Here is a 12635-nt window from a genome sequence, read left to right on the forward strand (position 1 = left end):
TACTACTGGATTGTTCTGTTGCTTTTTCTTTTTCATTCCTGTTGGTAAGTATAGCAGACGGATAAAGTTAAAGGCTCAACAAAGTTGGCAAGGATCTGTATAATTCAATTTTGGGTATATATGTACGGTGGATATCCGGGACTAGGTTGATTAAATAAATAGCTTATCATTAAGTATTACAAATTGAGAACAGGAAATGAAGCTAACTTCAGCACGCCGAAGTTTGTATACTCTTGCAGCATTAAGAATCGAGCCATTTTGGTCAAAAGGAGAGAAAAACTAACAGGAGACATACAAAATATTTATACAAATAATAAAATGCTTCTGATTGAAAGTATAATACAATCAAATTGGTATTAAAATGTATATTTATCCATCATTTTGTATAATACATTATAAATTAAACATTAATAATACAATAACTAAGCCAACAATGCATTTATTTCGGAAAGCTGTTGTGACTTAGATTTTATAAGATTAATAAATCTGCTTACTAAATTAGTTTTTTTTTTTTGCCCAATTTTGAAAAAAAGTATTTTTCTGCCCTACAAGTAAAGAACAAAAGTCAAGCCTAACAAAAAAAAGAAGAAAATCATAATACCCTTCAAGAAGAATATTTGAATTATTTAAATAGATATTTATCCAAATTTTTAAAAAATTTTCGAACATTTCAAATCTAATTCGGAAAACTTTTCGATGCTATGTTTTTTTTCTAGGTTAACCAATCTTTATACTAAATTTAAAATTTTAAAAATCAATTTTATTTTCGATTTTTGAGAATTTTAACGATAGCCCTAACGATAAACTCCTAATAAAATGTTTAAACAAGAAAGAAAGCTAACTTTGGCCAGCCAAAGTTTGTATACCCTTGCAGGTAACAATTAAAATATATCATAACTAAGCCAAAAATGCATTAATTTCGATTCGGAAAGCAGTTTTGTGTTAGTTTTTATTAATTTAAAAAAACTGCATACCAAATTTAAAATTTTAAGAAATCAAAATTTTTGGCCATTTTAATGATGTAACCCCTTATCAAATTTCGCAAAAATGGCCAAAATATCGATTTCTTCCGAACATGTCTAGAATGATTCCCCTGTTGATGCAGATCAAGAATATATATGGTTTATGGGGTCGAAAATGATTCCTTGACTTAGAAAAATATTATTTTGTATTATAAAATCGAATTTTTTATATTAAAAAACTTATTGATTTTTTAAAATTAAAAATATCATAACTCGGCCAAAAAAGCATTAATTTTAAATCGGAAAACTGTGCTGTGCAAGATTTTCTACAGTTAATAAATCTGCATACTTCATTTAAATTAATTTCGAAAATTAAATTTTTTATCAAAATCAAAAATGCAAAAATGGCAAAAAATCGATTTCTTCCTGACATATCTAGAAAGATTCCCCTGTTGATGCTGATCAAGAATATATATACTTTATAGGGTCGGAAACGTCTCTTTCACTGCGTTGCAAACTTCTGACTGAATTTATAATACCCTGCGAGGGGATAAAAAAATGGCAAAAGGAAATCGAAATCCATTTTTTTCTTGCGTAACTAGCTCCTAATTTAAATTTTAATACGATGCAAGGGTATAATGATTTTCCAGTTAAATACATGTTGCTCATGACAGTAGAGGTGGAGTATAATTAAACCAAATCTCCAAGCAGCTTCTATTAAAATAGGAACACCATAGATATTTTACATTTATTGGTTTTTTTAAAGGGAAAGTGTGGGGGCATTACTGTTTTTTATATCTTAGGCTTAATACTACATTTTGTGGTTTACTTGTCCTCGAACATGGTCAGGTCGATTATGTAAACATTTGATACAAGACAATCGCCTTCCTGCAAGTCAAGATGAATTCAATAATTATAAATTGTTAAGCCACAACATTGTTGTCACAACTTACCCCTGGCGTTATGCCCACGAGGGCATCTGCATGGCCATAAAACTCCTCCTTCAAGGAGATGACAATGGTCTGCAGATTGGTCTGATGATCCCTTATGTACGAGGCGACCTTGCCGATGTTTGTGTTGTCCAAGGCGGCATCGATCTCGTCGAGCACAAAGAACGGCGCTGGTTGAAAGCTAGGGAAGGGGGAAGATTTCACCAATGAATCAATAAATATATTTCGAATTTGAATATATTTTAATGTTTATGATCTCACCTGTGAGTGGAGAAGAGCAGAGCTAGGGCCGCTATGGTTTTCTCACCACCGCTCAAGTTGCTCATCGGCTGGAAACGTTTGCCGGGCGCCACACAATTGTAGTTGATACCATCCAGATAGGGCTCCTCGGGATTATCGGGTCCAATATAGGCCTGTGCTGCCTCATTGCGAGCCAGCTTCTTGTAGATGCCGTCAATGGCATCGGAGATGTGCTGGCAGCATGCCACGAAGCGTGAGGATCGCTCGTTCTTCACCCTCTCGAAGGCCGCCTTGGCCTTCTTGGCCTTGCGTCTGGCATTCTCGAACTCCTCGTTGGTGGACTGCACCTTTTCCGTGACGGCATCGAGTTTCTGCATGGCCTTCATGTTTGGCGTCTGTATCCGCTCGAGGACGTCCAGCTTACTTTGCAGATCCTTTTGCAATTGTTCGTTGGCCTTCTTGAAAGCGGAGTCATCTTTGAGCTTGGTAAACTCTCGTGGCAGCGATCCGTAGTCCACCTCGATGCTAATTAGTAATAAGTTAATAATGAATTGTCAATGGTTGGAATTTAAAGAAACTTACATGGGCTCCATTGCCATGGCTGACGTGGATGGGCCGGTCATGTCCGCGTCGCTCTGTCGCACTGCATCGTCCAGCGATCCGCGCAACAGGGGCACCACAATGCAATCGGTCTTGGCTTGCAGCAGTATGTTCTGGCGTTCGTTTTTCTTAGCCTCAATCTTGGACTCCACCGACGACATCTGGCTGCCCACGTTGTGGATCTCTTTGGCCAAGTTGGCCACATCCTTGCGCGCCTTGGAGATGTCCTCCTCCATGTCGTCAACGGCCTGTTTCTTGGCCTGCTTCTCCTGCTTGAACTTCTCCATTTTCTCCTTGTCCTCATCCATTTCCTTCAGATAGCGGGCCTCGGCCGTTTTGAGGCCCTCCAAGGCATCCTCCTCGTCCTGCACGCTCCTCTCCCAACGCTCAACGTTTTCTGCGAGAATATAATTAACGTCTGGCACTCTTTTTATAGCTAGAAGTACTTACTTCGCGTATCCTTTTGCTTCTCGAAGTCCAGCTGCGAGTTTATGGAATCCATTTGCTGCTCAAACTCGGCCCGCTTGCGTGCTCGCTCCTGCTGCATAACCAGCTCCCTCTCCTCATACTGGCGGATATTCTTCACACCCAAACGGCGGCAAAAGGCTGCATATACTTTGTCCTCGACATTGTTCATGTTCTCCTTGATTTCCTGGATATGCTCCTCGCGATTCTGCATGCGCCGCTCGATCTCGTTGATCTTGGGCTGTGGAAGAAAGAGAATATAGAATTTGGATTATCAAGAAAATCCTGGGATTTGGTTATGGTTAACTCACCCCGAAATCGTCCAGTTGGGTCTGAACCTGCTTCAACTGGCTGTCGTACTGTCCTATCGACTTCTTGGATGACTCCAAGTCGACCATGCTGTACTTGAGCCGGTTCTCTAGGCCCTTGATCTGCGACTCTACGGTGGCGAGCTCACTTTGCTTGCGCGACTTTTTGACCAGCTCCTTGAGCTCCTCGTTGAGGCGTTCCTTCTGCATCTTTAGTTGCGCCATATGCTTCTCGTCCCAGCGCTTGGCCTTGCGTGCTAAATCGTGACTGCCGCCGGATATGAGACCCGATTTCTGGTAGAATGTTCCGTCCAGGGCCAAGGCATCGAACCGCGAACGGTCAATCTCATAGGCGACCTTCATGGCGTCCTCGGGTGTCTCGCAAACGAGGGCATTACCGGTGGCAAAGAGCACGGCCCGCTCGATCTCCTGGGGCTCAAACTTCAGCACATCGAAGACCAATCGCACGTTGCGCGGATCACTGATGTTGCGGAGACGCTCTTTCAAAGGCTTCACCTGCAGGTAGTCGAGGGGCAGGAAAGTCTCCACCTCCAGCATTTGCTCTTTCAAGATCTGAATGCAGTGACGCGCCGTCTTCTCAGTATCCACAATGATGGCCTCCATGAATTTGCCCAGCACCTTGGTGACGGCCACATTGTAGCGCTTGTGTGTTGGCTGGCACATGTTGATCATGCGGTCGTACACCCCGGGAACCTGTTTCTTGAATAGCTCCACCACCTCCTGCTTTTTCTTGCGCCGAGCATCCTCATGCTTGTCGCTCTTGGCGTCGCCCAGTTGATCGCGCACGTTCTCCAATTCGCGTTGCTTCTCGGCAATCTTCTCCTTGGAACTGCCCACATCTCGACGCAGCTCGTCCTTAATGCGATTCTGCTCCTCCAGTGCCGCCTGCGAGGACTTGATGTGATCCATCAGCTTGTCGCGGCGCTTTACAGCTTCCTCGCGCTGCAGGGTGAGTTTCTTGAAGGACTCCTCAACGGAGGCCCGGCGATTGGTCTCGCCGTCAAGCGTGTCCTGCTCGGACTTTTGCTCTCGGTTCACAGAGTCCAGCTCGGACCGGTACTGGGTTGCCGTGGCCTCCGCCTCCTGCTTCAGGCGATCGTACTCCTGCACGAGACCCTCCTCCATGTTGACGCTCTTGCCCCGGCGCTGGGATTCGTTCTCGATCTCGTCCTCGAAGCGCTTCTTTAGGGCCTCCACATCGGCCAGCTGCTTTTCCAGCTTCCGGATGTCCGACTGGTGGGCATTGTCTGCCTCGCGGGCCGTCTCCAGGGTCTTTTGCAGCGAGGCCAGCTTCTTCTTGCAGTGTGTAACCTTTTCCTTGGCCTTAATGTACAGCGGCCGCCGTTTGTTCATCTGGGTTTCAAACTCGCGTATCTCCTGCTCGATCTTGGCCAGGTCCCGAGTTATCTTCCCGGCGTCCTTCTTCTTCTCGCGCAGCACTTCATCGGCGGCCTCCTTGCGCTGCTCCACTGCCTTCACGTCCTGCTGCTTGATCTCCAAGTCGGCGATGTACTTCTGGATGTCCTTCTCCACGTGGAAGAGTCTGAACAGTTGATACTCAACTTGTTTCTCATTCTGGGGAAGGAATCATGGATTTAGATATGAAATAAATGTGAGAACGAGGATGCTTACATATTCGTTTTGCAGGCGAGTGTAGCGATCAGCTTCCATCTTCTCGTGCTTGGCCTCTTTTCGTTCCGCCGCAATGCCCTTCTTTTTTTGGTAGGTGAACTGCGTCTCCTCCTCGGCCACAATCATTTCCTGCTTGAGGCGATTGTAATCGTCTTTAAGCAAGCCAGAGCTGCAAAACGAGAGGATTGAGTCGTAATCATGGATGATTTCAAGCCAGGAATTGGTTACCCGCTAATTTCCTCAAACAACGCCGTGCGCTCTTTGGGTGTCTTCATGGCTATATTTTCCACGGCTCCCTGGAACACCAGGAAATTTTTGGCCTTCACATTGATGCCAATCTTTTCCAGCTTGTTCAGGTACGTGCTGCTCGAAACACTCTGAAATGAAGACATTATTTAGCCATCTGGCATTCTTTAGCTTCTATTACACACCTCTCCGTTAATGCGGTACTCCGAGGAGCCGCTGATGACGGCCCGCTGGAAGTCCATTTGCTTCTCCCCGTTCAGCACAAACTTGGCCGTCACATAGCAGCTGCGGGACACTGGCTTGCCAATGGAGGAGCCATGGATCAGGTCGTTTAGGCGCTTTACACGCAAACTGCTGGTCTTCTCGCCCATCACGAAGCTGATGGCGTCCATGAAGTTGGATTTGCCGGATCCGTTGGGCCCGATGACCGCGTTAAACTGCTTTAGAGGACCCACGACTATGTGGCCGCGGTAGGACTTGAAGTTCTCCATCTCGATGTACTGCAGAAAGGCCGTCTCGTCGTCCGGCTTGCGTACGGGTGCCGCCGCCATCCGCAACCCCACTTCATCGTCGTCGTCGACCATTCTCGCGTTTGGCTGGCCAAAAACCCACGAAATGTAACACTAAAAGCGCGGAAATTAAGTTTTTTCACCAAAAAAACAGAAAAGACGCGCAACTGGAGATGGTAAGGTGTGAAAAATATCGCTAAAACGTTGCAACGATTAATCGGTTTAACAGTCGAGGTATCGATTGTTCACATATCGATTCTCCCGAAGCACGCAAACTATCGCAATCAGTCGCTTTTGTTTACAAACAAATGTTATAAGTAAAAAGTTGCAGTTTCCCCAATAACAATTTTGCAGAGATCCTTACAAGATATCTCAAATAATTACATATGTATGTACAAACATAACTACTCCCCGAGCATTGAATAAAATACATGTTTTTATATTTTCTAGACATAAATAATATTTATTGAATAAAAATCAGTATTACTAACTAAAATAAAGGTTTTTGGCTGAGATTCAATTAATACTGAGTAATTCAGAATATGGCACTTAGTCCACCTCCTCGACATTGGGACCCTTGTAGCCCCCGCTGCCGAATCCACCTGCCTGCTGGCCACAGTTGGGAGCCCCTTGTTGGCCGTTGGAAGCTCCCTGCTGGTGCATCTTGGTCATGATGGGGCTGCAGAACTTGGTCAGCTCCTGCAGCTTGTGCTCGAACTCCTCCTTGTCGGCGGTGGTGTTGCCGTCCAGCCAGCGCACCGTCTCGTTGCAGCGTTCCAGCACACTGCTCTTGTCCTCTGCACTGATGCGGTCCCCGCCCTGCTCAGCTGCCTCCTTGACTCCGAACACGTAGCTCTCCAGCTGGTTGCGGGCGGCGATTCGCTGGCGGTGCTGCTCATCTTCCTCAGCGTACTTCTCAGCCTCGCTGAGCATGCGGTCGATGTCCGCCTGCGAGAGTCGGCCCTTGTCGTTCTTGATGGTGATGTTCTTGGCGTTGCCGGTGCCCTGCTCCTTGGCGGTCACGTTCAGGATGCCGTTCGCGTCCAGGTCGAAGGTAACGTCGATCTTCGGCACTCCTCGCGGGGCCGGAGGGATTCCAGTCAGGTTGAAGGTGCCCAGAACATTGTTGTCCTTGGTGAGGGCTCGCTCGCCCTCAAACACCTGGATGGTCACCGCCGGCTGGTTGTCCGCGTAGGTGGTGAAGGTCTTGGACTGCTTGCAGGGGATGCGACTGTTGCGCTCGATCAGCTTGGTCATCACGCCGCCGGCGGTCTCGATTCCGAGCGAGAGGGGAGCCACGTCCACTAGCAGAACATCCTTGATCTGGCTGCTCTCGTCGCCCGAGAGGATGGCCGCCTGGATGGCAGCCCCGTAGGCCACAGCCTCGTCGGGGTTGATGGACAGGTTCAGACTCTTGCCGTTAAAGAAGCTCTGCAGCAGGCTCTGCACCTTGGGGATGCGCGTCGAGCCACCGACCAGGACAATGTCGTGGATCTGCCCCTTGTCCATCTTTGCGTCGTTCAGCGCCTTCTCCACTGGCTGTAGGGTGTTGCGGAAGAGGTCGCCGCACAGCTCCTCGAACCGTGCCCTGCTTATCTTGGTGTAGAAGTCATGGCCCTCGAACAGGGCGTCCACCTCGATGGACGCCTCTGTGCTGGAGGAGAGGGTACGCTTGGCCCGCTCAGCCGCGGTGCGGAGGCGTCGCAGGGCCCGCGGGTTGGTGCGCAGGTCCTTCTTGAACTTACGCTTAAACTCCTCTGCAAAGTGGTTGACCAGCCTGTTGTCGAAGTCCTCACCGCCCAGATGCGTGTCTCCGGCAGTGGACCGCACCTCGAACAGGGATCCCTCGTCGATGGTCAGGATGGAGACGTCGAAGGTGCCACCTCCCAGATCGAAGATGAGCACGTTGCGCTCTCCCTTGAGGTTCTTGTCCAGCCCGTAGGCCAGCGCGGCCGCTGTGGGCTCGTTGATGATGCGGAGCACATTCAGGCCGGCGATGGCACCGGCGTCCTTGGTGGCCTGGCGCTGGGAGTCGTTGAAGTAAGCGGGCACTGTGATGACTGCGTCCCGAATAGAAGTGCCCAGGAAGGCCTCGGCCGTCTCCTTCATCTTTGTGAGCACCATCGAGCTGATCTCCTCCGGGGCGAAGCGCTTCTCCTCGCCCTTAAACTCGACACTCATCTTGGGCTTGCCGCCGTCGTTGGTCACGCGGAAGGGCCAGTGCTTTATGTCCTCCTGGATCTTGGGGTCGTCGAAACGCCGGCCAATTAGCCGCTTGGCGTCGAAAACGCTGTTCTTGGGGTTCATCGCCACCTGGTTCTTGGCGGCGTCTCCGATTAGGCGCTCAGAGTCCGTGAAAGCCACGTAGCTGGGCGTGGTGCGGTTGCCCTGGTCGTTCGCAATGATCTCCACCTTGCCGTGCTGGAAGACGCCCACGCAGGAGTACGTGGTGCCCAGATCGATTCCGATAGCTGGCATCTTGGCTGTTGTGTGTGTTCTTCTTTCTGGATGGTTAATATGTGGATAGCGGATCTCTTTCTCGTTGTGCTCCTTGCTCTTGGTTCTGGATTCACTTTTCATACACTTTTCAATTTCAATTTTCAAATGTCTCTCTTGGCTGATTTTCAGCTTTCGCTTGTGTGTCGCTTGCTTGAAGTTTTCACTTTGGCTGTTTGATTTCAAATGTGCCGGGTGGAAATTTGCGCCGCTATTTATACCCGGCCGCCGTGAGGGGAAATTTCGAGATTTCCCTGCCAGAAGAGTGCAGAAGGTTCGAGGCGCTTCGCGTGAGTGCGAGCGAGGCAACCATAGGGGGTTGCTCGCAGGGGAAAGTGCGTGAAGGAAAGGAGTGGAAAGTTCTGGAACAACAGAGGCACTGGGACACCTTTTGAATTGGCGTAGGTCAGCGCTGGCCAGTAGCCATATAACGATACTGAATATATTTTTGGCACTTACATATTAAAAATTGAATAAGGAAAGCTTATTTTTAGATGGTGGTTTAGTCATCAGTGGTTGTTTATTAGCCATATTGACGCGTGCACAATTTTGAAAATACACACAATATGTGCACAGACTTGAGTTCTGTTTGTTTGCATGCTTTCTTTTCAAAACAAACCTTTTATTTGTTTATTATTTAATGTGTGAAACGAAGCTCATCAGATTTTGGCAAGCTTTCGAAATTATATATGTCTTTTTAATTTTATATTTTTCCTCCATTTTAAGTACCATATTTGCAATGAGAACACAATTTTGCTCAGAATTTTATTGGCGAATCAGAATATACTCATATACATATGTACATACATACATATGTACATAGGTTTCTTTTGACATCACAGTTTTTTTTTGCATCTTTTGCATCGATTTATAAAATAGATTTAATGCGGAGTAAAAGTAAACACGTCCGTGTTCCAAGATGGTCGATGTTTATTTTATTTTATTTTTTTAAAATAAATTATATTCTTAAATTATTATATTAAATGATATTCTTAAATTTAAAATAATTTATATTCTTGGGACTATGTCGTTTTTTTAAATTCAAACTCCAAATTGGCGATTAAATGTATGTATTTTCTTGGGAACCAATTCTTTATTTATTATTCGATTTCCAATGTGGCGGTGAAACTAATTAGTTTTCTAGGAAACTTTTCGTCTTTTTAAATTGGAATTAAAAAATTGGCAGCTTAAAGTAATACATTTTTAATATAAGTTCAATTTTTACGCATTATATGTCTGGAATTCACATTTAATATTTTTAAATTGTATTGAAAAAAAAGTTTTTGGATAACAATATCGAAAATCAATATTATAAATAATCAATATTATAAATTAATTTTGTAACAAAGTTTTGGAATGAAAAAATCCCTGTGAATAATAATGTACAAGCTGTAAATAAAGTATATCTTTGTATTGATTATATTAATCATTTAGTACAATTAATTCAATTTTCAACATTAGGGGAAGTTGGAAGAAAATGTTGAAATATAAATATCGTGCAGACGTCAATAAAGCAATTAAAGTGATCGCAGTGAATAAGCTCACCGATCTAAAAATAAGCTTTCTATATTCAATTTTTAATATGTAAGTGCCAAAAATATACTCAGTATCGTTATATGGCTACTGGCCAGCGCTGACCTACGGCAATGCAAAAGGTGTCCCAGTGCCTCGGTTGTTCCAGAACTTTCCACTCCTTTCCTCCACGCACTTTCCCCTGCGAGCAACCCCCTATGGTTGCCTCGCTCGCACTCACGCGAAGCGCCTCGAACCTTCTGCACTCTTCTGGCAGGGAAATCTCGAAATTTCCCCTCACGGCGGCCGGGTATAAATAGCGGCGCAAATTTCCACCCGGCACATTTGAAATCAAACAGCCAAAGTGAAAACTTCAAGCAAGCGACACACAAGCGAAAGCTGAAAATCAGCCAAGAGAGACATTTGAAAATTGAAATTGAAAAGTGTATGAAAAGTGAATCCAGAACCAAGAGCAAGGAGCACAACGAGAAAGAGATCCGCTATCCACATATTAACCATCCAGAAAGAAGAACACACACAACAGCCAAGATGCCAGCTATCGGAATCGATCTGGGCACCACGTACTCCTGCGTGGGCGTCTTCCAGCACGGCAAGGTGGAGATCATTGCGAACGACCAGGGCAACCGCACCACGCCCAGCTACGTGGCTTTCACGGACTCTGAGCGCCTAATCGGAGACGCCGCCAAGAACCAGGTGGCGATGAACCCCAAGAACAGCGTTTTCGACGCCAAGCGGCTAATTGGCCGGCGTTTCGACGACCCCAAGATCCAGGAGGACATAAAGCACTGGCCCTTCCGCGTGACCAACGACGGCGGCAAGCCCAAGATGAGTGTCGAGTTTAAGGGCGAGGAGAAGCGCTTCGCCCCGGAGGAGATCAGCTCGATGGTGCTCACAAAGATGAAGGAGACGGCCGAGGCCTTCCTGGGCACTTCTATTCGGGACGCAGTCATCACAGTGCCCGCTTACTTCAACGACTCCCAGCGCCAGGCCACCAAGGACGCCGGTGCCATCGCCGGCCTGAATGTGCTCCGCATCATCAACGAGCCCACAGCGGCCGCGCTGGCCTACGGGCTGGACAAGAACCTCAAGGGAGAGCGCAACGTGCTCATCTTCGATCTGGGAGGTGGCACCTTCGACGTCTCCATCCTGACCATCGACGAGGGATCCCTGTTCGAGGTGCGGTCCACTGCCGGAGACACGCATCTGGGCGGTGAGGACTTCGACAACAGGCTGGTCAACCACTTTGCAGAGGAGTTTAAGCGTAAGTTCAAGAAGGACCTGCGCACCAACCCGCGGGCCCTGCGACGCCTCCGCACCGCGGCTGAGCGGGCCAAGCGTACCCTCTCCTCCAGCACAGAGGCGTCCATCGAGGTGGACGCCCTGTTCGAGGGCCATGACTTCTACACCAAGATAAGCAGGGCACGGTTCGAGGAGCTGTGCGGCGACCTCTTCCGCAACACCCTACAGCCAGTGGAGAAGGCGCTGAACGACGCAAAGATGGACAAGGGGCAAATCCACGACATTGTCCTGGTCGGTGGCTCGACGCGCATCCCCAAGGTGCAGAGCCTGCTGCAGAGCTTCTTTAACGGCAAGAGTCTGAACCTGTCCATCAACCCCGACGAGGCTGTGGCCTACGGGGCTGCCATCCAGGCGGCCATCCTCTCGGGCGACGAGAGCAGCCAGATCAAGGATGTTCTGCTAGTGGACGTGGCTCCCCTCTCGCTCGGAATCGAGACCGCCGGCGGCGTGATGACCAAGCTGATCGAGCGCAACAGTCGCATCCCCTGCAAGCAGTCCAAGACCTTCACCACCTACGCGGACAACCAGCCGGCGGTGACCATCCAGGTGTTTGAGGGCGAGCGAGCCCTCACCAAGGACAACAATGTTCTGGGCACCTTCAACCTGACTGGAATCCCTCCGGCCCCGCGAGGAGTGCCGAAGATCGACGTTACCTTCGACCTGGACGCGAACGGCATCCTGAACGTGACCGCCAAGGAGCAGGGCACCGGCAACGCCAAGAACATCACCATCAAGAACGACAAGGGCCGACTCTCGCAGGCGGACATCGACCGCATGCTCAGCGAGGCCGAGAAGTACGCCGAGGAAGACGAGCAGCACCGCCAGAGAATCGCCGCCCGCAACCAGCTGGAGAGCTACGTGTTCGGAGTCAAGGAGGCAGCTGAGCAGGGCGGGGACCGCATCAGTGCGGAGGACAAGAGCAGTGTGCTGGAACGCTGCAACGAGACGGTGCGCTGGCTGGACGGCAACACCACCGCCGACAAGGAGGAGTTCGAGCACAAGCTGCAGGAGCTGACCAAGTTCTGCAGCCCCATCATGACCAAGATGCACCAGCAGGGAGGTGCAGGTGGAGACGGGCAGAAGGCTCCCAACGGCTTCGGCAAGGGCCCCACCGTCGAGGAGGTGGACTAAGTGCCAGCATCCTACATAAGTCTAGTGTACATATTAAAGAAAGAAGCCTCTTATGTAGATCTCAACCGAAAATCCTCTAAACCAAATATTAAGTTTATTTTAGTTAGAATATGCTACTCAGTAGGCATAAATAAATTGATCTGTTGAATACAGAAAAAAAAAGTTTGATATTTAAAATGGGATTTTGGGGATATGAAACAGCATTTCAGGGATTGAACGGGTTTCCCTGCGCTGATTGCACGA

The 12635-nt window shown here is 48.0% G+C and overlaps 3 protein-coding genes across 3 annotated transcripts; 1 reads left to right on the forward strand and 2 right to left on the reverse strand.

Annotated features, from left to right (window-relative positions):
• Positions 1-1695: 1695 nt before the first annotated feature.
• Positions 1696-6126, reverse strand: SMC1 (structural maintenance of chromosomes 1). Its single transcript, XM_017180814.3, has 9 exons — positions 5610-6126; positions 5407-5555; positions 5179-5347; positions 3529-5121; positions 3203-3458; positions 2735-3149; positions 2174-2677; positions 1916-2093; positions 1696-1850 (listed from the first exon to the last, which is right to left on the reverse strand). The coding sequence occupies exons 1-9, from the start codon at positions 6006-6008 to the stop codon at positions 1788-1790; spliced, it is 3726 nt and encodes a 1241-aa protein (XP_017036303.1). The 5' UTR covers positions 6009-6126; the 3' UTR covers positions 1696-1787.
• A 241-nt stretch (positions 6127-6367) lies between these two features.
• LOC108084560 (heat shock protein 68) lies at positions 6368-8628 on the reverse strand. Its single transcript, XM_017180815.3, has one exon. The coding sequence runs from the start codon at positions 8511-8513 to the stop codon at positions 6483-6485; it is 2031 nt and encodes a 676-aa protein (XP_017036304.1). The 5' UTR covers positions 8514-8628; the 3' UTR covers positions 6368-6482.
• A 1641-nt stretch (positions 8629-10269) lies between these two features.
• Positions 10270-12554, forward strand: LOC108084525 (heat shock protein 68-like). The gene has a single exon (XM_041774568.2). It carries the CDS (start codon positions 10389-10391, stop codon positions 12390-12392), a length of 2004 nt encoding a protein of 667 aa, XP_041630502.1. The 5' UTR covers positions 10270-10388; the 3' UTR covers positions 12393-12554.
• The last annotated feature ends 81 nt before the right edge of the window (positions 12555-12635 follow it).

Source organism: Drosophila kikkawai, chromosome 3R (genome assembly GCF_030179895.1).
Source record: "Drosophila kikkawai strain 14028-0561.14 chromosome 3R, DkikHiC1v2, whole genome shotgun sequence".
Taxonomy (NCBI): domain Eukaryota; kingdom Metazoa; phylum Arthropoda; class Insecta; order Diptera; family Drosophilidae; genus Drosophila; species Drosophila kikkawai.